General features: G+C 42.8%; 1 protein-coding gene across 5 annotated transcripts in view; it reads right to left on the reverse strand.

The window, feature by feature from the left end:
• The window catches only part of LOC127413261 (fibroblast growth factor 13), a 210,151-nt gene that overhangs the window by 34,633 nt on the left and 149,355 nt on the right, over window positions 1–26,163 (reverse strand). For all 5 annotated transcript variants that reach the window (XM_051650236.1, XM_051650240.1, XM_051650237.1 and 2 more), the window contains one exon: window positions 18,405–18,508. In XM_051650236.1, the coding sequence (XP_051506196.1) occupies window positions 18,405–18,508 (104 nt within the window). The remainder of the gene's footprint in view (window positions 1–18,404; window positions 18,509–26,163) is intronic.

Below are 26,163 nucleotides of genomic sequence, written 5' to 3' on the forward strand. Positions count from 1 at the left end.
ATCATTTATTTCCCCATGTTGTTTTAACATTTTATGCATTCACTGATCAAAGCAGCAGGCATTATCTTTAAACACTCTCACAAGGTATTGCAACACTGGAGCACATACATTAGCGAGACTTGGAAACATAAAGACAGAGTGTACAGAAAAAGAATATATATTTAATTGATGACCTCTTTTCACACTTATTGTCACACTGATGGATACATTTGCACTAGTGCTGTCAGTCGATTAAAATACTTTATCACGATTAATTGCATAATTTTTCATAGTTAATCATGATTAATCACAGATTTTGAAAGTGCTTAAATTTGACTCTCTATGTATACTTCTTTTCCTGTCAAAACACATTTTGGTTCCTTCTTAGAAAAGAAAAGAAAAGAAAACAATATGTAAAAAATAATGTTTTATTAACATTTTCCAAACAAAGCCTTCCATGGTAGAAAGATTCCACCAATTCAAGGTATTTCAATTCATTACCATTTCCCAAAAACTAAGTGGGAGGTTAACAAATTGAAAAACATAGTCCCCGTAGTTTGTGTTTTCATTGCAATGAGCATTAAACTCTTAAACCCTCATCCTCTACAATATTAATTGCGGCTATCCACTTTGCTACAGCAATCGTGATGCCATATTTACATGATTTGCCACTTTGAACTCCACATAAAAAGTGCTTGCAGAGAACATCTTGTTTTGCTTTTATTAATGTAATTATACTTCATTCAAAATACCTGAAATGCGACGCAGAGGAAATGCTGAAGATCCCTTAATGTGGCTCAGATCGCTCCTTTAATGTACAGTAAGTTTATGGGATTTTATTTTCTGACAAGTAAGTGAATGCAGACGCTTTGCAGCTGTGCAGCAAGGGCCACTGCAGAGGACATTAGTCTGAACCTTCTGCTTCTGCAGTGAGTTTTCTCTTTTAAGATTTATGGCAGAGCAACAGTCTGAACATAATATTTTTTAGAATGTAAGTTTAAGTCAATATATTTATAGGAAATTACCTGAATATCAATACATCCAGTTTATTGACACAGACATTTGAATGTAACTATCGCCCCGATGTTAAGTATGTTCAACCAGACTGAGTTGGCCATGCGCTCGCATCTACATATACTTGCATTGAGTATGTTTCTTGCCTTAGAAATGCAATAGTAAACCTTTTCTCAAAATGCTGCATGATTTGAGGTATCTTTCATTCGTAGCAAAATGGTGCAGGGTTTGTTCAAATCCCTTGTCAAAATACGCAAATACAGTACAAAAAGTAAAAATACTCCACATATAAAAAGCATTAATCTAAAGCAAAAAAAAAAAAAAAAACCACACAGTTAACCTACACACCAGCACAGGAAAACAGAACCTCATACATCACTCACTGCCTTCTCTTCATTGATTGGGGAGTTCCCAACATTACAGGTGTCTGACTGGCTGGCTGAGTGGCTCAGGCAGTGTGTGACTCCATAGCAGCAGACACAAAGAGCCAATCAAGGGGATCAGAGACCCCCGAAGCATTTACTCATAAAAAAAGAAAAATAAAGATCATTCAGAATACCACATACTCTTCCAACATACACACATCAAGAAAAAACATTACAATGACTTCAAAATATAATTTACGCTGGCAAGACACTAGGGATGTGCTGAACGACTAATTTTGAAGTCGACTAGTCAACTAGTCTAAAAAGAAACCAACCTTCAGAAAACAGTCAAAAAATGTGTTTATGCGACCCATTTAAAATACTTAATCTATTCCAAATCCAAAGCTAAATTCCACTGAAAAGGGGCATTTATCTGTGACATGCTCGTCTTGCATTATGATCATTGTACATTAAATACAGAAAATGACACGCATTCACTGAATCAACGTTAGCGAATATTTAACAGGCATATTTATTGAGAACAACTGGATGAATAGTGCAGGACCAATAGAGCAACCCAGCCTGTTCTAAACGGAATTCACCACGTAAAAGTTACTTAACATATTAAAACAGTCAGGACATTGTTGAAAATAATTAACAGGTAGACTAAGCCAAATCTATGAGAGAAAACAAATGCACTGAAAAGTTGTGCGTATTTCACGACGTGCAGTCTTGCATTAGCCATTGATTTAATTCTTTTTTTTTTCATTTTTTTTTTTATCCCCTTTTCTCCCAGTTTTGAATGCCCAATTCCCACTACTTAGTAGGTCCTCGTGGTGGCGCGGTTACTCACCTCAATTCGGGTGGCAGAGGACAAGTCTCAGTTGCCTCCGCTTCTGAGACAGTCAATCTGCGCATCTTATCACGTGGCTGTGTATGACACCGTGGAGACTCACAGCATGTGGAGGCTCATGCTTCTCTCCACGATCCATGCACAACTTACCACACGCCCCATTGAGAGCGAGAACCCCTAACTGTGACCACGACAAGGTTACCCCATGTGACTCTACCCTCCCTAGCAACCGGGCCAATTTGGTTGCTTAGGAGACCTGGCTGGAGTCACTCAGCACGCCCTGGAGTCGAACGCGCAACTCCAGGGGTGGTAGTCAGTGTCAATACTCACTGAGCTACCCAGACCCACCCAGACCCGCGTCCATTGATCTAATTCTAATATGACAGCTGTTCGGTAAAGAACGTTAACAAATAACAGTTACGATGTTAAAAAAAAAAAAAAAAGTAGCCATAGGATAGAAAAAATAGGCCTGTGGTGTAGCCTACAAAAAACCTAATGTATTCTAAACATGATGTGCACACAGAATAAAAGACAGTTTAACCCATTAACATTTGGCACCTCGTTGAAATAAACAGTAATTTTCTATGCTACTTATTCAAAAGCATACATTTTTGGATGAGCAAAACTGACACGTCGACATGGTCCGATGAAAGACTGGACTTGACTCACCAGAGGCTGCTATCCTGCGCTTGAAAAAGCCTGCACAGCGGAAAAATAACGTACAAGCATGCACAGATGTAATGAAGACTCAAATGTAAAAACATCCATAGGGACTTTCAAATGTTTGGAAATCCGATTCCCGCACCACCACCGAAGTGATTTCATAACTACTTTGCTGAGTTTGCTTGTCTAGTGAGAAGACATTTTCCTGCGAGTGAGAGACAGAGGGAAGAAGCATGCGCAGTCTGATGTGAAATTAAACTATGTATCTGCTCCAGATATCCTGTTTTAAAATTAATATTTGTATTACTCATTCTATTTAAAATATGTAACATTAATATGGCAGTAATTTAAGTGCAGCCTCTGTAAAAAATATAAAGCCAAATGTAAATTTTTTAAAAATGACGATCAGTTTAATGGGGGAAATATTAACAGACTAGTAATTCCAGTGTCGTCTAACAGCATCAGAACTGTTTAGTTGACTGGTCTTGCACATCCCTAAAAGACACACATACAGACACACAAACACACTCTCCCAAACAAAGCCGAATGAGATGAACAGTATCCTTCACTTTTAATCATCATCCACTTATGCTGGCTGAAAGCTATCCACCACTGTGTAAGCACTGGATCATTTCATCACAAGCTGCACTGTATTTGATAACATCAGCGCACTTTTTCTTCATTCATCCAAAAACAACCCCCATATTATGAGCATATATTGCATAATTAAGAGAGATCAGATTTTAGACAATTACAGTTGTGCTTCACAATGGTGAGGATGCAGCTGCAGAGAAAGCTTTTAAAATGGAAATACAGGGTATGAATTCAAATCAATGTTCGAAGACGTGTGTGTTAATACTCTCCAGATTAAAAGTCACAGTTGGAATAAAATATTAACACCTACAGAACCTTGCTGTTCTGTCACTCAGAGTTAAATATAGCCTCCTTCCTTCTGCTGTCGATCAAGATGCCACAAGGTAACACAATGTTAGTGCTGTGGAAAACAGAGCTTTAATTTAATGAGTGCTATGGCACATATATTTTAATTACAGACGCTAAGGCACACATCATTAAAGTCACTGAGTGGGAACAAAGAACTGCAGGTTAGCAAGTGTGTGTGTGTGTGTGTGTGTGTGTGTGTGTGTGTGTGTGTGTGTGTGTGTGTGTGTGTGTGTATGTGTGTGTGTGTGTGTTTGGTTTCCATTGCTTCCCTAACGTCCCCACAGTCTTGGTAGTTTCCCGCTGAGCATGTTGGGCTGTATTACACCAAACATTTTGATCAGATTACATGCTTTTGTCAGAGTTCATGCAAGACTCCCAATGTCTGCTGTCTTGATTGTCTTTCTGACAAACAGTATTACACAGAAGATTAGACAGCAACAGATTTGTTGCAGCAAGCTACATGTATGGAGGCAGAGCAGTCCGCAGCCACAAAACAGGATGAGCTAGCTGCCGGAAAAAAGCTGATTCTGGACTATGGATGGGCATTTTGGTCATTTTGTCTAGTCTCACTAATACACAGCACCATGTGCTCCAGTGTTGCAATACCGTGTGAGAGTGTTTAAGGACAAAACCTGCTGCTTTGATCAGTGAACACATCAAATGTTAAAACAACCATTTTGTCTAAATGAAGTACTCAATGTGGGGGGCATCCAATTTGTGCTATTTTGCAGTTGTTCTATGGACATATACTTCAGATGGACATCTTTAGTCATTGCATCGTGTCTCGCTGTTTTATTTTCAGTGTCTCGTGTCATGGGTGTCGCATGTTTTATTCTAAGTCAAATTAAAAATAACCCTTTTACCCTGCTGATTTAACCAGCTTAACCTCATGTGACCACGCGTCATGTGACGTCGATTACAGCTGAGTTTCTGTTTGGTTCAAACGCCAACAAAATTACATATGGTAAGAAACCTAATAAAGTTTTTACATTTATACCTGTTTGAGTCAAAAAGATTACAGTCTCTAGTTTCATACGATATGCCATTTTTTAAAACTGTTAAACACAATGACCACATAAGTGGACTGTATGCTCAGTTTCATTTAACATATCCTAAATTCACAGTGCATAATCACACTGAATCAAAGGATTCATCCAAAAGCTGGAAAATGTTGCTTTCAGAGGCTGTATACAGAGTTAGGATGAAAATAAGGTGCATTTCAAACTGTTCTGATACCAGTGCAGACAGACAGCACACTGGAGATTAAGTCATTCACTAAATAGGAAGCAAGGGAGCATCCTATTGCTCTCTATGCAGATAAGTGCATTCAATCCAAACTTCCTATCAAAAGTTCAGTTTCAGGCTGCAGATGATGTTTGGAACACTAAACATGTTTGGCAGACATGGGACAATGGTAATCAGTACATACTGTAGATTCAGTATTTATAATATATAATTTTATTTGAACATGGTTGGCAGTGATTGGATGATGCAGGCCATTACTTTTAGTAAGAATTATTTATGCATTCTGATGTAATGTCTCAAAAACATGAATAACCAACACTCCTGGAAACATAATAAACAATTTTGATTTAAAAAAAAAAAAAAAATCAGACTTTTTATAGCTTGGAATTATTTAAAATTTCACAATTTAGTCCCACTGTCTACATACTGTACATGGACATCAATTTGTAGGAAAAAATGTCCTGGTTACTTGCATAACCTCCATTCCCTGATGAAGGGAATGAGACGTTGTGTCAATGTAGTGACACTAGGGGTCACACTTGGGAGCCCGAGACACCTCTGGTCTTTGATAAAAGGCCAGTAAAAATTGGCGAGTGGTATTTGCATGCCACTCCCTCGGACATACGGGTATAAAAGGAGCTGGTATGCAACCACTCATTCAGGTTTTATGCTGAGGAGCCGAGACAAGGTCCGGCCATTTCAGCGGGTAGTTCAGCGCTGTGGCAGGAGGGACATAATGTCTCGTTCCCTTCATCAGGGAACGGAGGTTACGCAAGTAACCAGGACGTTCCCTATCTGTCACTCACTCGACGTTGTGTCGATGTAGTGACACTAGGGGTCCCTATACGAAACGTCACAACTGGCTGAACTGTGTTACGTGAACTGCCGGTGTGTGACGGGCAGACCACTGTGTGCCTCGTAGCCAGCGCACCAGGCCGACACGTAACCTCCCCCAACATAGTTATGAGTGTCAAATGGCCCTTTGGGGGCAAGTCGACTACCCAAAAGATAGAGACAGGCTGACCCAGTTGTGGCCTCTTTTCCCCTTCTTTTTTTCCACTCCCTATAAAAGAAGGGGGATTATCTGACTGGGCCGCCAGGTCTAGTCAGGGGGTGTCCCTCCCAAGGGGAGGACACCACGGAGACCACACCTCGCCCAAAGAGAGGGGGGATATTTAAGTGGAAAAAATATGTCACATGGTCTTGCCGACCATGTGGAGAGTCTCATGGTAGATCCTACCCAACGGGAGAGGAGTTACTACAAACATGGAGACTGGGGCAGAGGTGATCTGCCCAAGGAAGACGCAGTTTGCCAACAGGGAAACGAATTAGCGAAAGATATATATTGCATGGGGTTACCTTACAGGGAACTGCCACATGCAGAGCACCTACCCCAGAACAGGGCTCTTAATTAGCACGTGTACTGGGCCGGCAGTGAGTCTCTCGAAAACTGGACTGCCACAGGGCTCGGAGGAAGTCAACCAGGGAACATAGTCTGTGAACACTACTGGGAATTAACGGCGCACGTCTTCAGCTCAGAGGAGGTGAAAGGCGCTATGTGCAAGCGATACACCTGGCCGATTATCCCGGGCTTATCCGCTTGTATTGCGTGCCACTACCTGGGACGATTCCGGTTCCACCCAGAGGTTGTAGAACCTTGCAAAGGTGTTGGGTGTTGCCCAGCCTGCTGCTCTGCAAATGTCTGTTAGAGAGACACTCTGTGCCCAGGAGGCCACTACACCCCTGGTAGAATGGGCTCGTAGCCCTACCGGGGGCGGCACGTCCTAGGAGTGATAAGCCATAGCTATGACATCAATGAGCCAGTGAGCGATCCTCTGCTTGGAGACAGCGCTTCCTTTCCACTGTGCACCAAAGCAGACAAAGAGCTGCTCAGAGATCCTAAAGCTCTGCGTGTGATCAAAATAGATGCATAAAGCACGCACCGGACACAGCAACGACAGGGCTGGGTCTGCCTCCCCCTGGGGCAGCGCTCGCAGGTTCACCACCTGGTCCCTAAAAGGGGTCGTGGGAACCTTGGGCACATAGCCCGGTCGGGGTCTCGGGATCACGTGAGAGTAGCTCGGACCGAACTCAAGGCACGTTTTGCTGACAGAGAACGCTTGTAGGTCTCCTACCCTCTTGATGGAAGTGAGCGCAGTCAGGAGGACAGTCTTCAAAGAGAGTGCCTTAAGCTCAGCTGACTGCAAATGCTCAAAGGGGGCTCTCTGTAGACCATGAAGAACTACAGAGAGGTCCCATGAGGGAACGAGGCGCGGTCTGGAGGGGTTCAGCCTCCTGGCACCTCTCAGGAACCTGATGATTAGGTCATGCTTCCCTAAGGACTTACCGTCGACTGTGTCGTGGCGTGCTGCTATAGCAGCAATGTTCACCTTAAAGGTGGAAGGGGACAGCCACCCTTCCAACTTCTCCTGCAGGAAGTAAAGCACTGATCCGACTGCACATTTCTGGGGGTCTTCCCGTCAGGAAGAACACAACTTAGCAAACAGACGCCACTTAAAGGCATACAGGGCCCTAGCCTGAGTGATCATGTCTACCACCGTGGGTGTCCCGTCCAGGGGCCAGACATGGAGATTCCAGAGGTCTGGTCGCGGGTGCTAGATGGTGCCCCGTCCCTGAGAAAGGAGGTCCTTCCTCGGGAATTCACCGGGGGGGGGGGGGCTGTCGCGAGGAGCGTGAGGTCCGAGAACCACATCTGGGTGGGCCAGTAGGGTGCTACCAGGAAGACCTGCTCCTCGTCCTCCCTGACCTTGCACAGAGTCTGTGCAAGTAGGCTCACTGGGGGAAACGCATATTTGCGCAGGCCAGGGGGCCAGCTATGTGCCAGCGCGTCTATGCCGAGGGGTGCCGCGGTCAGGGCGTACCAGAGTGGGTAGTGTGAGGATTCTTGGGAGGTGAACAGGTCCACCTGTGCCTGTCCGAATCAACTCCAAATCAGCTGGACCACCTGAGGGTGGAGTCTCCACTCTCCCCTGAGGGTAACCTGCCATGACAGCACGTCTGCTGTAGTGTTGAGGTCACCGGGGATGTGAGTGGCTCACAGCGATGCTGCTGACTCCAGAGGAGGAGACGGTGGGCGAGTTGTGACATACAACGAGAGCACAGACCGCCTTGGCGGTTGACATCTGCTACCATTGCCCTGTTGTCTGTCCGAACTAACACACACTTGCCCTGGATCAATGGCTGAAACCTCCACAGGGTGAGCAGAATTGCCAACAACTGTTGATGTGCCAGTGCAGTCGCGGGCCCGTCCACAAGCCGGAGGCTGCGTGCACGTTGAAAACAGTGCCCCAGCCATTTTTGGAGGCATCTGTCATGACCACGACGCACCTGGAGACCTGCTCTAGGGGAACACCTGGCCGTAGAAATGAGAGGTCGGTCCAAGGGCTGAAAAGATGGTGACAGACCGCCGTGATGACCACACGATGTGTCCCGCGGCGCCATGCCCATCTCGGGACTCGAGTCTGAAGCCAGTGCTGAAGCGGTCTCATATGCATCAACCCGAGCACCGACTGTGCACGCTCGTTCGTGAGGTGCGCTGTCAAAGAGACTGAGTCCAACTCCAAACCGAGGAAAGAGATGCTCTTTCCCCGGTTGACCCGAAGCCCTAGTCGGCTGAGGTGTGAAAGCACCAAGTCCCTGTGTGCACACAACATGTCCCGAGAGTGAGCTAGGATTAGACAATCCTCGAGATAGTTGAGAATGCGAATGCCCACTTCCCTTAACGGGGCAAGGGCTGCTTCTGCGACTTTCGTGAAGGCTGAAAGGGAGGACCTTGTACTGATATGCCTGACCCTCAAATGCAAACCTCAGGAAGGGTCTGTGTCGAGGTAGAATCGAGACGTGGAAGTACGCGTCCTTCAGGTCTACCGCCACGAACCAATCTTGATGCCGGACGCTCGCCAGAATGCGTTTTTGCATCAGCATCTTGAACGGGAGTCTGTGTAAAGCCCGGTTCAGTACTCACAGGTCTAAGAGTGGCCGCAACCCACCACCTTTTTTCGGTACGATGAAGTAGGGGCTGTAAAACCTCTTCTTCATCTCGGCCAGAGGGACAGGTTCTATCGCACCCTTCCGTAGGAGGGTAGCGATCTCTGCGTGCAAGGTAGCAGCGTTTTCATCCTTCACCAAGGTGAAGTGGATACCGCTGAACCTGGGCAGATGCCTGGCGAACTGAATCGCGTAGCCGAGTCGGACGGTCTGGACCAGCCATCGTGACGGATTGGAAAGCGCAAGCCACGCATCCAAGTTCCGCGCAAGGGGGACCAAAGGGACAACGCCATCAGACGTACCGGCAGGTGGGACCTCGCGGCGGGGCGGAGCTCGAGGTGCCACACCATATCGTGGCCGTGCTGAGTCTAGGGACATCGAAGCACTTACCTGGCTCCTTGTGACCACCCCCGGAACAGCCTGGGATGGGGGAGGAAGAGGCCTGTCCTCATGATCCATGGAGACTGTCACATCGGGGGCAGATATGTGCCACAGCTGGGCACGCAGGGGTGGGGAGACCGCTGCTGGAGCGCCAATCCTGCAAGGAAAAACCTGTGGACGGTGGTCATGACGATGACCGTGCACACTGGGTATGTGACCCAGGGAAGGAGGAAACCACTCTTTTGCTGAACTATTGAGTACCGCAGCCACTTGGGCATGCGGCGAAATCAATCAAAAATGCAACAAAAGATTCTCCACCTGGTCCTCCACCGGGGGATGGAGTGGTCTTCCTTCCAGCTCCAGTTGAGTGGGTGTCTTCGACCCTGGGTCGCCTGTCTCAGGTGCGCTTTGACTACCTTCGTGGGTTCTTAGCGACCGACTGTGAGATGGGTGGCGTCTGCTTCCTGCGGTGGGCTCCACGCCGTGGCCGGGCAGAAGGGGTGGGCTGCGGCAGAGCCAGTGCAGTCACTGCAGGGGGACACCCTTGGCGACGAGCAGACGGGGTGCGGGATCTTGAGCCGTGCCGGGGCAGGATATACCGGATTTGGCATGCAAATACCACTCGCCAATTTTCATTGGCCTTTTATCAAAGACCAGAAGTGTCTCAGGCTCCCAAGAGTGACCCCTAGTGTCACTTCATCGACACAACGTCGAGTGAGTGACAGATAGGGAACTACATTTTTTTCACTACATTACTATTTGCTCTTAACATTTTTTTTAATATATATATATATATATATATATGACAATGCCCCTGTGAACAAAGTGAGGTCCATAACATCATGATGGAGCCGTGGATGGCTGCCTCAGTGTGGAGCGTTTCTATTGTTTTGTTGTTTTTGTTTGTTTGTCCTGTGTTTAGTAATCTTTTTCCAGTCAGTTTTATCAGAGATGAACTGCTGTACATTAGACAGCTTATACCAGACAGTCTTTTCCCGGTTTTTGAATATTTTTCATTACGTTTTGCTAGACATTTTAGTTGGAGGCGCGGCTGCGTTGTTCAGGAGATGCAGGCGAGGAAGACGAGCCAATGCGCTGGTCAAACTCCGTCAGTGGGGCTTTCGAACAACGCTGCTGAGCATTCACCTTGCGAATCTCCGCTCTGTTCCTAACAAAACGGATGAACTACATCTCCTCACCTGCACAAACAAGGACTTTTCAACCTCTGCTGCCTTGTGCTTCACAGAAACCTGGCTGAGCGAAGCCATTCCGGACAGCACGTTACATCTGCCGGGCTTTCAGCTGTTCAGAGCAGATCGTATCGCAGAGTTAACGGGGAAAACGAGAGGCGGTGGAACATGCGTTTACATCAATGAAAGTTGGTGTACAGATGTAACAACGTTAAAGAGGATGTGCTGTCCTAATTTGGAAGTGCTCTATATTAACTGTAAGCCTTTCTACTCACCACGGGAGTTTTCCTCCTTTATTCTGGTGAGTGTGTATATCGCGCCAAACACGTGTTTGAATGCGGCGCTGCAACAGCTGGCTGGTCAAATCACAGACACGGAACAACAATACCCGGACTCAGTTATTATTATTCTTGGGGATTTTAACAAAGCAAATCTCACACGTGAACTGCCCAAATACAAAGCATATTACATGGCCCACCAGAGACAGGAACATACTGGATCATTGCTACACAACAATAAAGGATGCATATCGCACTGTCCCTAGATCAGACTCTCTGATCACTGTCTGGTTCATCTTCTTCCAACCTACAGGCAGAAATTAAAATCAACCAAGCCAGTAGTAAGGACTGTAAAGAGATGGACTAATGAAGCAGAGCGGGAACTACAAGCCTGCTTTGACTGCACTGATTGGAGTGTTTTTGAGGCAGCAGCCACAGACCTGGGCGAGCTCACAGATTATCAGTTTCTGTGAGGATATGTGCATTCCTACTAGGACTTTTTTAAAGTTCAACAACGACAAAGAGTGGTTTACAGCAGAGCTCAGGCAGCTTCATCAGGCCAAAGAGGATGCTTACAGGGGTGGGGATAAAGTCTTGTACAATCAGGCCAGGAACACACTGAACAAGGAAATCAGAGTGGCTAAAAGAAGATACTCTGAGAAGCTGAAAAACAAGTTTTCAGCTAACAACCCTGCATCAGTGTGGAGTGGCATGAAACCACTCACAAATTACAGGACTCCTACCCCCAACCCTGTGGTGGACCAACAACTGGCTGACGACCTGAATGTGTTCTACTGCAGATATGAAAGGCCCAATCTCACACCCCACACCCACTCTGACCTTCACTTCACACAAACACCAACACCTCCTGCAACCCCCCTCCTCCCCCCTCCTGCTACTCAACCTGCACTTAATATCTGTGAAGATGATGTGAGCCGCATCTTTCAGAAACAAAAGACAAGGAAAGCTTCAGGCCCAGATGGCGTCTCACCAGCGTGTCTTCGATCCTGTGCTAACCAGCTGGCCCCCATCTTCACACAGATCTTCAATAGATCACTGGAGCAGTGTGAAGTCCCATGCTGCTTCAAACACTCAATCATTATTCCTGTCCCAAAGAAACCAAAAATCACAGGACTTAATGACTACAGACCTGTCGCCCTGATGTCTGTGGTCATGAAATCATTTGAGAGACTGGTGTTGACCCACCTGAAGAACATCACTGGACCCTTTCTAGATCCCCTTCCATTTGCTTATCGAGCAAACAGGTCTGTGGATGATGCAGTCAACATGGGATTGCATCATATCCTGCAACATCTGGACAGACCAGGGACATATGCAAGGATCCTTTTTGTGGACTTCAGTTTGGCTTTCAACACCATCATCCCAGCTATACTCCAAAATAAATTACACCAACTCTCTGTTCCCACGTCTATCTGTCAGTGGATTATCAGCTTTCTGATGGACAGGTAGCAGCTTGTGAGACAGGGGAAACTCACTTCCAGCACCTGTACAATCAGCACTGGTGCCCCCCAGGGATGTGTGCTCTCCCCACTACTCTTCTCCCTCTACACCAACGACTGCATCACCAAGGACCCCTCTGTCAAGCTCCTGAAGTTTGCAGATGACACCACTGGCATCAGCCTCATCCGAGATGATGATGAGTCACCATACAGAAGGGAGGTTGAACAGCTGGCTGTCTTGTGCAGTCAAAACAACCTCGAGCTGAACATGCTCAAAACGGTAGAGATGATTGTGGACTTTAGGAGGAACACCCCATCACTTTCCTCCCCTCACCATTCTAAACCGCACTGTGGCAGCAGTAGAGTCATTTAGGTTCCTGGGCACTACCATCTCACAGGACCTGAAGTGGGAGACATACATTGACTCCATTGTGAAAAAGGCCCAGCAGAGGTTGTACTTTCTTCGCCAGCTGAGGAAGTTCAACCTGCCACAGGCACTGCTGATACAGTTCTACTCAGCAGTCATTGAGTCTGTCCTCTGTACTTCAATAACTGTCTGGTTTGGATTCGGACTGCTGAGAGGATTATTGGTTGCCCCCTGCCCCCCCTTCAAGAACTATACATTTCCAGAGTGAGGATAAAGGCTGGAAAAATCACTCTGGACCCCACTCACCCTGCCCATTACCTTTTTGAACTGTTGCCTTCTGGCCAACGCTTCAGAGCTCTAAGCACCAGAGCCGTCAGGCACAGGAACAGTTTTTTCCTTCAGGCTATCCATCTCATGAACAGTTAAACTGCCCCATTGTGTAATAACTTTGTGCAATACACAGTTTAGTCTTTTTTTATATTTATCCAACACATCCAACCTCTTCTGCCATTTCATTCCTCAGAAGAAAAAAAAAAAGAAAAAAAAACATTTGCACTGTACATAACAGATTTGTATTTGCCCTGTACATAACAGATAACAGATTTGTATTAGACTGCACTACGTATGTGTATGTATGTATGTGTGTTTCTGTGTGTGTATGTACGTATGTGTATAACTATTTTTTATTTTTTATTATTATCTATGTCTTGCTGCTGTTTTTGTATTGTTTTTGTATTGTTGTACACTGGAAGCTCCTGTCACCAAGATAAATTCCTTGTATGTGTAAGCATACTTGGCAATAAAGCTGATTCTGATTCTGATTCTGATTTTAAAGAAATGGTTTACTGTGTCTGGTGTGGAAGAAATTGACTGGCCTGCACAAAGCCCAGACCTGAACCCCACTGATCACTTTTGGGGTGAACTGGAACAGCAACTGTAAGTCAGGCCCCATCGACCAACATCAGTTCCTGACCTCACTGATAGCCTTGTGTCTGAATGAGAGCAAATCCCTGCAGCCATGTTACTACATACAGTATAGTGGAAAGCCTTCCCAAAAGAGTGGAAGCTGTTATTACAGCAAAAGGGGGAAATTGATGCCTAAGGTTTTGAAATCAAATGTTCATCAAGCACATATGGTGTCCACAAACTTTTGGCCATATAGCGTATATACATATATATATATATATATATATATATATATATATATATATATACAGTGGTGTGAAAAAGTGTTTGCCCCCTTATTCTTATTTTTTTGCATGTTTGTCACACTTAAATGTTTCAGATCATCAAACAAGTTTAAATATTAGTCAAAGATAACACAAGTAAACACAAAATGCAGTTTTTAAATGAAGGTTGTTATTATTAAGGGAAAACAAAATCCAAACCTACATGGCCCTGTGTGAAAAAGTGTTTCCCCCACCTGTTAAAACATAACTTAACTGTGTTTTATCACACCTGAATTCAATTTCTCTAGCCACACCCAGGCCTGATTACTGCCACACCTGTTCTCAATCAAGAAATCACTTAAATAGGACCTGCCTGACAAAGTGAAGTAGACCAAAAGATCTTCAAAATCTAGACATCATGCCGAGATCCAAAGAAATTCAGGAACAAATGAGAAAGAAAGTAATTGAGATCTATCAGTCTGGAAAAGCTTATAAAGCCATTTCTAAAGCTTTGGGACTCCAGAGAACCACAGTGAGAGCCATTATCCACAAATGGCGAAAACATGGAACAGTGGTGAACCTTCCCAGGAGTGGCCGGCCGACTAAAATTACCCCAAGAGCGCAGCAACAACTCATCCAAGAGGTCACAAAAGACCCCACAACAACATCCAAAGAACTGCAGGCCTCACTTGCCTCAGTTAAGGTCAGTGTTCATGACTCCACCATAAGAAAGAGCCTGGGCAAAAATGGCCTGCATGGCAGAGTTCCAAGATGAAAACCACTGCTGAGCAAAAAAGAACATTAAGGCTCGTCTCATTTTTGCCAGAAAACATCTTGATGATCCCCAAGACTTTTGGGAAAATACTCTGTGGACTGACGAGACAAAAGTTGAACTTTTTGGAAGGTGTGTGTCCCATTACATCTGGCGTAAAAGTAACACCACATTTCAGAAAAAGAACATCATACCAACAGTAAAATATGGTGGTGGTAGTGTGATGGTCTGGGGCTGTTTTGCTGCTTCAGGACCTGGAAGACTTGCTGTGATAAATGGAACCATGAATTCTGCTGTCTACCAAAAAATCCTGAAGGAGAATATCCGGCCATCTGTTCGTGACCTCAAGCTGAAGCGAACTTGGGTTCTGCAGCAGGACAATGATCCAAAACACACCAGCAAGTCCACCTCTGAATGGCTGAAGAAAAACAAAATGAAGACTTTGGAGTGGCCTAGTCAAAGTCCTGACCTGAATCCTATTGAGATGCTGTGGCATGACCTTAAAAAGGCAGTTCATGCTCGAAAACCCTCCAATGTGGCTGAATTACAACAATTCTGCAAAGATGAGTGGGCCAAAATTCCTCCACAGCGCTGCAAAAGACTCATTGCAAGTTATCGCAAACGCTTGATTGCAGTTGTTGCTGCTAAGGGTGGCCCAACCAGTTATTAGGTTTAGGGGGCAATCACTTTTTCACACAGGGCCATGTAGGTTTGGATTTTGTTTTCCCCTAATAATAACAACCTTCATTTAAAAACTGTATATATATATATAAATTAAATTGTTTCTTAGTGGATACTAGTTACAAATCAAAAAGGGGACTGTAAAATGCACACAGCAGTCATGCTCGGGTTTTAGGAGGTTAAACCAGCCTAAGTTGGTCTAGCTTGTCTCCCAGCCTGGTCAAGGTGGTGCTCAGCTGGTTTAACTGTTCAGCCAGCTGGCCTCCCAGCCTGACAAAGTGCCCAAAACCCCTTTAAAACCATCGAACAGACTGGGAGACCAGCTAAGACTAGAAAACAAGCCTAGGGTTGTTTATTTATTTATTTAGCAGAGTGAAAAATGTCTCAGAAAAAGATTTTGTTTAAATATGTCTCAAGATCCTGTGTTCCATTCCATTTAGTTGTGCTTCATCTAACTATTTAAAAGAAATGGTGTGTCCTGTGTAAACGCCCTCTTATCCTCTCAATATATTGAATGATAACCTGAACTGAAAGACATGGTGTACAGTGTTGACCCAAATTGCTGTTTGATTAATTGAACTGCAAGGTATCAACAAAAATCATGCAATAAACAATCACAAATTTAAAAATGAGGTCCCTTTTTTACATGTTTGTGTATGGTTCTTAAATTTAAAAAAAAAAAAGATTAGGGGCCTGGGTAGCTCAGTGGTAAAATATGCTGGCTACCACCCCTGGAGTTCACTAGTTCGCTAGTTTGAATCCCAGGGCGTGCTGAGTGACTCCAGCCAGGTCTCCTAAGCAACCAAATTGGCCTGGTTGCTAGGGAGGGTAGAGTCACACGGGGTAATCTCGTGGTTGCTATAATGTGGTTTGTTCTCAATGGGGCGCATGGTGAATTGAGCGTGGTTGCCGGGGTGGATGGCGTGAAGCCTCCACATGCGCTGTCTCTGTGGCAACGCGCTCAACAAGCCACGTGATAAGATGTGCGGGTTGACTGTCTCAGATGCAGAGGCAACTGGGATTTGTCCTCCGCCACCTGGACTGAGGCGAATCACTATGCGACCACGAGGACTTACAGTGCATTGGGAATTGGGCATTCCAAATTGGGAGAAAAAGGGGAAAAATCCCCCCCAAAAAAAAGATTATTATGGTGATTAAGTTACACAATTACTGTATTTCCATGATCAATCATTGCTGTCACATACTTATGTACTTGTGCTCATCCCTATCCCTTCCTGTGTGCTCTCATATGTTTCAGAAGTTGCCTTCTTTGCTTCCTGCCCCATTTTATTCCACTGTTATTTATATGGAGGATTTGTGCCAGCCTCAAGATTGAATGAGTGTGTGTTGTTGTTGTTGTTGTGGTTGTTGTTGTTGTGAGTATGTGTAACTCTCTCCTGTCAGACAGGGCTCCAGTAATGTCAACCACATGAAATTCTGACATTTGTCTTGCAGTAGGATTTTGGCAGGTTCTTGCTGCATTATTTATGTTTTCATGCAATCAATCAATGTTGAGCTGCAAGCTGCCAGTTCAGCAAATTTTCACGGGTTCTTTGTTTCTAAATGTTTCAGCTTTTCAATAATTCATCTTTATACTACAAGGCATGTTGCTCAATTCATGTATTGGAAAAACTCATTTATTCCTCCTATTTCAGAGATACAGAGAAGAACTTATCCGCCAGGGACTAAAACCTTCTAAACATACAATCATTTTTTAATAGTGATAATTGCACACACAGATGAGTCATAGTATTTTCAATTGACTTTCAGCAAATACAAACGTGCCTCCATATAAAGATATGATGCTAATTGAGGACGATTTCACAAATTGTAACAGATATGTGCTGGAGGGGATATTGTAAAAGCAGAGAGTCTTATATATGTGTTTCTGAAGCAGAACAAAATGATTGGGACTGGTGTGCATTTGCTCAACCCACATACTGCCTTTCCTGCATCACCATAGTAACCAAGACGAATGCCAGAGTGCCAACATTTCGTCTGGTGCAGGCAGGCAGAAGGTCAAGACTGTGAGGGGGTGAGGTGGGCAAAGGGCAGTCCAATCACAGCCGGTAAACAAACATCTCTCCACCATCCACCCTGTAATCACACCACTTAGTGAGCAGGGCTTTGTATAATCTAAACTAGTAGTGTGGCACTGAGGTTATGAAAACATCTTGTTGAGAAATTTGTCCAGACCCGATATGCAATCACAGCTGTAACTTAACTCATTTCCTGACAGCAAGCCATATGGAGAGAGGGTGTGTGACAAGCTCACAGAGGAGGCATCATCTGTTTATATGGCTAAATCTGTGACATATCTGTTGGATAGTATGTGACGCTCTTGGGAGAGAGGGATTTTTTGGCACAATTAGGGGCCGTTCACACAGGACGTGTTCTTGTGCTCTGCTGCTCAATTTTTTATTGATGATCTATGTACACATGCACTAGATGGACATATTTGACTGTCATGCTATGAACGCTGCATTTTAAGATAAAATGTCACATTAAATGTAGTTCTTAAAATTAACCTCCTGAGACCTGAGCATGACTGCTGTGTGCATTTTCCATATCCCTTTTTGATTAGTAACTAGTAGCCCTAAGTAGTAATAATGAACATGCAAAAAAAAAAAAAAATTCTTTTTTCTAAACATTGATGGCAATACATGTGGACAGCAGGACTAAAAAGTGAAATTTTAAATAATAACAAGCTAAAGAAAAATCTGATTTTTGAACCAGGAGTGTTGGTTATTCATGTTTTTGAGACGTTACAGACATTACATCAGAAATGCCAAACATGTTGAGTGGTCCATCATCTGCAGCCTGAAACTGTACTTTTGATAGGAAGTTGGATTGAATGCACTTAGCTGCATAAAGAGTTATAGGATGCTCCCTTGCTCCCTATTTAGTGAATGACTTGACCTCAAGTGTGCTGTCTGTCTGGACAGTAGTAGCATGGTTTGACCTTCTCTCTTGATTCAAAAGAGCAGGAGTGAAGTACACAAAGGTCTATATTTAATAGGAAGTTGCAGTTACTTACTGATGTGTACAGGTAGCCCTCGCTGTTCATGGCCAGATAGAGTTTAGTCTGAACTCCCTGGATGGCCACCACTCGCAGGCCCACTGGGATGAGGTTGAACATAGCTGTGTAGGAAACAAGGAAAGTCACATTCATTTTTTTAGATATTCATGATAAACACTGCTTGTCTTGAATAAATCTCTAAACAACCTAATCGTGATATCACCCAATACACGAAGGGAAAAGTGGAGTAAGTTGTGTCACTTTTTACTTAAGTTATGCCCTAGTGAATGGAAACGAGATAAGAAAGTGTCCAGTTTCCCAAAGAGACCAATGTAATAGTATTTCATGTATTTGGATGCAAAGCTCTCTATCACTATTAGTTCAGCCATTGGCACAGCTTACCCCGAAGCACTTTCTTAACCTCTACATCAACACTTCATTTAATAATTCATAGTTAATCTTTAGCCATTTCATTTATGTGGTTTCTTTCACTGGCAATTCACCAACATGAATGATAGATATATTTCATACCTGGATAAGTTTGCTTTGACATAAAACTCATTTTACATGCCACGTATGGAATTTACTTTGACATGAAAAAAAAGTTTGCAGCATAGAAAATAAATGCATATCACATTTTATAATGTGCTCCTGTCAATCAGAGGCAGTTTTATATGATGGGCCATTCCTAAACATATGGCATAAAGCATGACAAAAATTGTGTACCATTTAATGGGTTGACACAACTTACCCGCTGGCACATCTTAACCCCTCACCCCAAATTGCGCATTTGCAACACATTTACTGTAACGTCCGTAATGTGAAATGTTTCAGTCATTTATGTTAAACATTCAGCAGTAAATAATATGGTGCAGGACTCGTTATCTGCATTTGATTGGACACGTTACGCTACGATATTACTTTTCCCTGCCCATATGGCCTTGGATAACATCAGCAGAAAACAGATGTTTAGAGGACAGTGCACTGACGAATCACTCTGATGAAATTGCAGGTTGACATTTTTTAGACATTAACTGTCTATGTTTCTTCATTAAAATTTAACACAACACTTTACTTTATTTTGAACCCTGGCACGAATCTACTTCCAAGTGTATTATAGCTAAATCTAGTGCACATTAAACTTATTTATTCTTATCTACATGGGGCAACATTTCAGCTTAATCTAAACACTGTTTAAACTTGTGCGTTCAAACATGCTACTTGTATGTTTCATTCTCTTTGAAACACCACCTCTTTAATATGTAGTTCCTAATTTTCCTACTCTATCTCTTTTTCTCTCTGTTTCACACTGGTCCCTCTGTCTCTTTCACACGTTCTCTCTCTCTCTGTTGAGTTGCACGGGGCTCTGTCTGCTTGGTAGCACTGGCTGTGCCAACTTGCCTCACACCTTTGTCCCCCTGTCACCACGTAAGCCATAAAGCTGACAGTCTCTCCCATCCACACAGTCTCTTTCTGCCAGTGGGAAGAGTGAAGCAGCCAGCCAACCACCCCTGACTCTGAGAGTATGTGAGAAACATAAGCTTTGGAGTAAAAAGCACAAGCTTTCTGAAAGGCAAAATGTGTGAGACATTTTGCTGGTTATGTAACTGCACTTGATTAAAAAAAACAAAACAAGAAGTTGTTGTAAAGTGGCTGCCTCCTTTAAAAAAAAAAACTCAAACCACACATTTTTCAAGACAATTTCAAGAAGTGTGAGTATGTTGGTGGGTGGGTGGTGGTTGTGAGTGCTAACAAACAATCTAAGATGTGGGCATTAGTTTTATGGTTAGATCAATGGACTGGTCCATATTTCCAAAGGTATAGTGCATTTATATGGCAATGTGATTATCTAAGTACAATGTTTTGTGCTTTAGAAATATATAATTGGGTCTGCAATAGCTTACTTCGGGTGCATTAAGGACATTGGATAATGTGGGATGAGTTGAGATGAGCTCTGTTGTTTCATTTCTTGCTCCATCACAAGCATGCTAACATTACCATATTCTAGCTGGGTTGTTATGTCATAATGTCTAATTTCTTGGTCTGAATTATTGGGGTGAAAGTCACAGTAAATTGTGGAAGTCAAAAGTGCAAAACTTGTCCTAGATTACCCCAATTTATCATATTGTACAGCAGTTGCACTGCAAAAACAAATTTGATCTTTAATGAATATTTTATATGAATCTGTTTTTTTAGTAACAATATGTGATAACACTTTACAATAAGTAGTTAATAACATTAGTTAACATGAACTACAATAAACAACACTTTTAGCATTTATTAATCTTGGTTAATGTTGATATAAACATGTAGTACATTTTTTAAATCCAAAGTTGAATATGTTAACATTAGTCAATGCACAACCAACTAACATGAACTAACAATGAACAGGTTGACAAACGGAACCTTATTGTAAAGTGTTATCCAATATCTACACATTCTTAAATAAAGATAAATACACATGATAGGCACTGCTTAAATTTTTTAGATTTGTTTTATGAAAATGTATATTGAATATAAGTGTATTTTGTCTTGTGGCACTGGCAAGTGAGAAACAATTGCAGTGTACTAGTTCTCGTCCTCTAATTTGACTGGACAATTAACATTTTGTTTATAGAACTGTTGTATAAAAGCAATATCACACACAACTGTGTTGTTGTCAAAAATATCAGCATAACTGTGATTATTTGCAACAGTCATCTTACTTGTGTAATGCTGCTAAAATATCCCTCCCTTGTCTCTTAACTCAATCCACATCCCTGCTCACTTGTTCTGCAGAAAGAATATAAACATTTACTTGTTCTGTTTTTTCCCTGTGCCTTTCATTATAAACATGAGAGGTCTTGATTAATATTCTTCATTTCCAACAGAGCTGAGTTGATGGCAGTGCTATTTTACATCACAGTCTCCAGTAACCCTACAGCAAGGCCTTTTTCTTTTCTCTGAACCTCTGCGACACCAGCATGGTCCACCTGCAGAGATCACCCCTCTGTCTGCATGCTGTATGGCCACAAGTCTTGGACAAAGGCTCAGAGATGTAGAGTTTCTGGTTGGCAAATGCAGATCCTTTAATGACGTCATAAATAAATTAGTATAATAGGAAGATGATACTTTTTAATATCCTAATTTTTTTGTGTGTGGCATACACACATGGTCGGTATGTACCAACAGACACAGTTATGGCAGACCTCATTTCAGAGGGATTACCAGAGCTTGGTCGATGGTAGTTGTGGAGAAGAGACTCAATTACGCACACCTTATAGAGCACCTGAGCACAGAATCGAAGAGATCTGGGAGGATCAAGAGAGCACGTAAATCTTCTCTGCAAAAAGGGCATGAAATTACCAGAATACTGTAAAAGAGTCTCTCCTACAGCACCTATCCCTGAAAATATGAGTGAGATATCTTCCTATAAATTATTTTAAAGGAATAGGAAAAATGAAAATTCTTCCATCTATTTTCACCATTCGTGGAACATAAAAGGAGACATTTCAACAGTGTTCTGGTTGCTCATTTCCATGCAATTACTGGAGCATTCAAGCTTTAAAAAGGACACAAAAGCACCATTAAATTAACATAGAAGTGGTCCATACAACTTGTGTGCTATATTCCAAGACTTCTGAGATCATACAATAAACAGACAGAAATTTATTTCACTGAAAGTTATTCAGTGAAATTTCACCCAATCTCTCCTTGCTTTGTTCATGAGAGTCCATGTGTGAACAAACTGTTCTTCTGAGCCTGGTCTTTTTAATGAATTGGTTAATCCAGTTCACAAAACCGGTCTGAACATTATCGCACATTGCTACTGCTCTCATGGACTCTCATGAGAGATGTTTTTATGATGATTATTGTATTTTTAACCATATAAAGGTTTTTGTATCCTGGAGGGTACATTATTGAAAAGGGGGTCCCTGCAAATACTGAGGTCGTGTGACTTTACAGTATATAAAAACTCAGACATCAACAAAATCTTTATCTAAAAGTAACATGGCAGCATTTTGAGAAGGTATCTGAAGGCAGATCCAATCTTTTGCATGTTATTTTCACAAGTTATACAAGCTTTTAAACTGAAAATTAAAGCAATAGCTTGCTCAAAGCCATCTTTACCTCTCCATTCTATAGATGGCAGATGAGTTAGCAGAGATAAAAACCTAATGTTGACGGAGGGAAAGGCCACCTGCCAAGACTCATTGATTAGAAATTGAATTAAGCTCTAAAATTCTGCACATAGAGACATAATCCAATACAGCAGTCATACCTGACATTTACTGCCCAGAATGAGCTTTTTGTCTTGTTCCCCCAAGACCTCATCACAGTTGGACTTGAGAGATGGAAAGGCTGAATTTCAATTAGGTCTTTATCTTTCAATATCCGCTGTTCACCTCCTATCCATATTTGATCTAATGAAATGCATTTTTCAATGACTTTGACATTGGAATGGGACAATCTCATTCTCACTGTCATCCTTACACAGTAAGAAAAACAATAGAATTCAACATTTATAGATTTTACCATTAAAAGACTATGGAATTTAAAGTATTTGAGAGTAAGAGTGTTTATTTAGAGTGCTGTGGCATCACTTAAGGACACAAAAAATTATTCACGTTTCCCTTCCTACCTTTTAAAGGTGCTGTAAGTGATTTTTTCATGGGAAGGTATGCAATAATTGTACTGCTCCCTGAAAGATATTAATTAAATTTGTGTCCTCAGATATCTCATCGGTCTATGTGACAGCTCTAGACTCTGTATACAGCAAAATAAAAAAATGTGTCCGTGTGCCGCAGACAATGACGCTTTCTGCCTGTCAATCATTTTTCACGTTCTCATATTATTGTAGTTGCAGCGAATTACTGAGGCTTAATTCCATTTTTATGCCATGTTGCTAATAACAGTTGTCAGTTGAGGGCGCTATTTTGCTGCTGTTGTTTTTGACAATCGTTTCTGCTTGTGTTGGTCTCAATAAAGTTCATTTGGGAGGGGGTCACGTGACGCCATGCGAGCAGCAGATGTGTGAGCGACTGGCTCTGCGCACTTTGCTAGTTTTTAATTATTTTCATGTTTAATCCGGTGAGATTCGATACACCCAGTTACATATTTGCTCTTTGAGGTAAACATGGCAAAGAAGTCAAAATCCTCAGACTCTGGAGACATTAAAAAACACTTACGTGTTCAAGCTCAGGCGGGCCGAGGGACTCAATTTGGAAGGCACGTTGGGAGAAGAAATCCAGCGTCAACTGTCCAACATCTCGGTGATGCTGACGAAGTTTGTTGCTGATTTGGAGGATCTCGCTGTAATACGTCGATCGATTACGGCGATGGAAACAAAATTCTCTGAGTTGGTCACAAGAGTGGCAGAAGTTGAGAGATGGATCGATTATCTGGAGTCATCGGAGAGGGAATTATCTGCTAATCTGCCCGCATCCAAAACAGATTTGGAATACGTTTTGGAAAAATTGGAAGATCTCGAAAATAGGAATCGAAGGAACAATATACTAATTGTCCAAATTCCTGAGCATGAAGAGGGCAGAGATATGGTGAAATTCCTGGACAAGCTCTTCCCGAGTCTGCTCGACATAACAGGCCATAAGCTGGAAATCGAGCGAGCTCACAGAGTCCCGGCTCGCAGATCTGCTGAGGGAGATAGGCCCCGATCAATTCTGGCCAAATTTCTGAGATCATCCGATAAAGATCTCGTGTTGCGCCAGGCGAGGATCAAAGGAAAGCTTTCTTGGAAGAATCATAATATTTTTTTTGTTCCCGGACTTTGTGAATGCGACAAGAGAGAAACGCTATCGGTTCAAGGAATGTAAGCTCTTACATCAACGGAAGATCGCCTTTGCAATGATGTTTCCAGCCAAACTGAGAATAGAAACGAAGGATGGTTGCAGGGTATTTACGTGTCCAAAGCAAGCAATGTCTTTTATAGAAACGATGGGTAAGCCATTTGGTGTTTTTCATGTAGCTCCAGAGTGGATTAACTCGCTATATTTACTCTGGCTGTCACACTTGACCATTCTAGAAACCGGGGCGCCTGTTTTTTTTTGTGTGTTTTTTTTGCTGGTTCCGCCTAGTGGCTGGAGTTTGTTTTGTGGAATAACACTCCTTCGGGACAGTTGTGGATGAATCTGTTTGTTCTTTGTGCTTATGCCTCCTGTTGGCTGGAGTTTGTTTTACAAAGTATTTTCTGTTATGTAATTTTGCCTCAAAAAATATGTGCAGAAGCATCGGACTTGAGCAATCCGATGGAAAAGTTGTCGTGGGGACTCTCGTATGCATACATGGACCTTTTGAGTTTGGAGGGATTGACACCGGTTGGTGCTGTCGTTGGCGTTTTTTTTTTCTGTTTGTTTTGTTCGGGGGGGAAGTTTGGGGTTTGATTGTTGCATTTATGGGGAACGTGGTCTGTGTAATTTTGTTTTTGACACGTTTTTATTTTTATTATATCAATATGTCAAATGTTAATATGAGTGGATTGTCTTTCTCCACGTGGAATGTGAATGGGTTGGGGCACCCCATAAAAAGAAGAAAGGTTATTTCGTAAGAAATATGATATAGTGTTTCTTCAAAAAACACATCTTTCCCTGCAGGAAGCTGAAAAATTTGGGAAGATATGGGGTGGACATGTTTTCTTTAGTGCTGTCTCAAGTAAGAGCAGGGGGGGTCATTATACTGATAAATAAACATCTACAATTCAAATATCTTAAACAGATTAAAGATAAATTAGGGAGAATCATTATTGTTTTAGGAGAAATTCAGGGGCAAAGGTTGATTTTGGCTAATATTTATGCACCTAATGCTGATGATCAGGGCTTTTTTATAGATCTCGAAGGGATGCTGCAAGGCACTGGCACCCCTCATGATATAATATTGGGAGGAGACTTTAATCTTTTGATGGACTCAGTTCTTGATCATAGTGAAGCAAAAGTGTGTAAGCCCCCTAGAGCAACAGTGACACTTCACAGGATGTGTAAAAATCTTGGTCTTGCTGATATCTGGTGACTCTTGAACCCATCTGGGAGGGACTATACATTTTTTTCATCAGTTCATAAGATTTGTTCTAGAATAGATTTCTTTTTTTTATTTTTTTTTTTATCTAAGTCCCTCATTTCATCTGTTGTTGATTGCTCAATTGGAAAAATGTTAGTCTCAGATCACACCCTGGTGAGTTTAGAGATGTTGCCACATACAGAGAAAAAGAAATCATGTAGTTGGCACTTTAATATATCCCTTTTGCAAAATCCTGATTTCCAACAAATGTTAAAGACTGAAATCAATGTTTATATGGAGACCAACTGGTCCTCAGTATCCTCTGTGGGCGTGGCCTGGGAGGCACTTAAGGCGGTTCTTAGGGGTTGGATCGCACAGTATGCCTCATCCACCAAAAATCCAAAGCACAAGAACTTGTGGAGTTGGAAGGGAATATTAAAAGTGCCGAGGCAGAGCTGAAGCACCGAATGTCGTCTAATGGCCTCAGAGAATTGACTCTTATAATACAGATATAATACTGTTTTGTCGCAGAAAGTGGCGTTTTGGTTATTCAGGGCAAGACAGTCATATTTTGAGAAGGGGCACAAAGCAGGGAAGCTTTTGGCTAGATATATAAAGCAGAGAGAGTCTTTTTCTACCATTCCCTCAGTGAAATCTGCTGGTGGTGAAATATTTACCTCAGCCATTGATATTAATAATGCTTTTAAAGAATTCTATCTTGATCTCTATAGTTCCACGTCTTCGTCTACTGACGAGGATATTAGAGACTTTGTGGAACCATTAAAAC

This window comes from Myxocyprinus asiaticus, chromosome 22 (assembly GCF_019703515.2).
Source record: "Myxocyprinus asiaticus isolate MX2 ecotype Aquarium Trade chromosome 22, UBuf_Myxa_2, whole genome shotgun sequence".
In the NCBI taxonomy this organism is placed as follows: Eukaryota; Metazoa; Chordata; class Actinopteri; order Cypriniformes; family Catostomidae; genus Myxocyprinus; species Myxocyprinus asiaticus.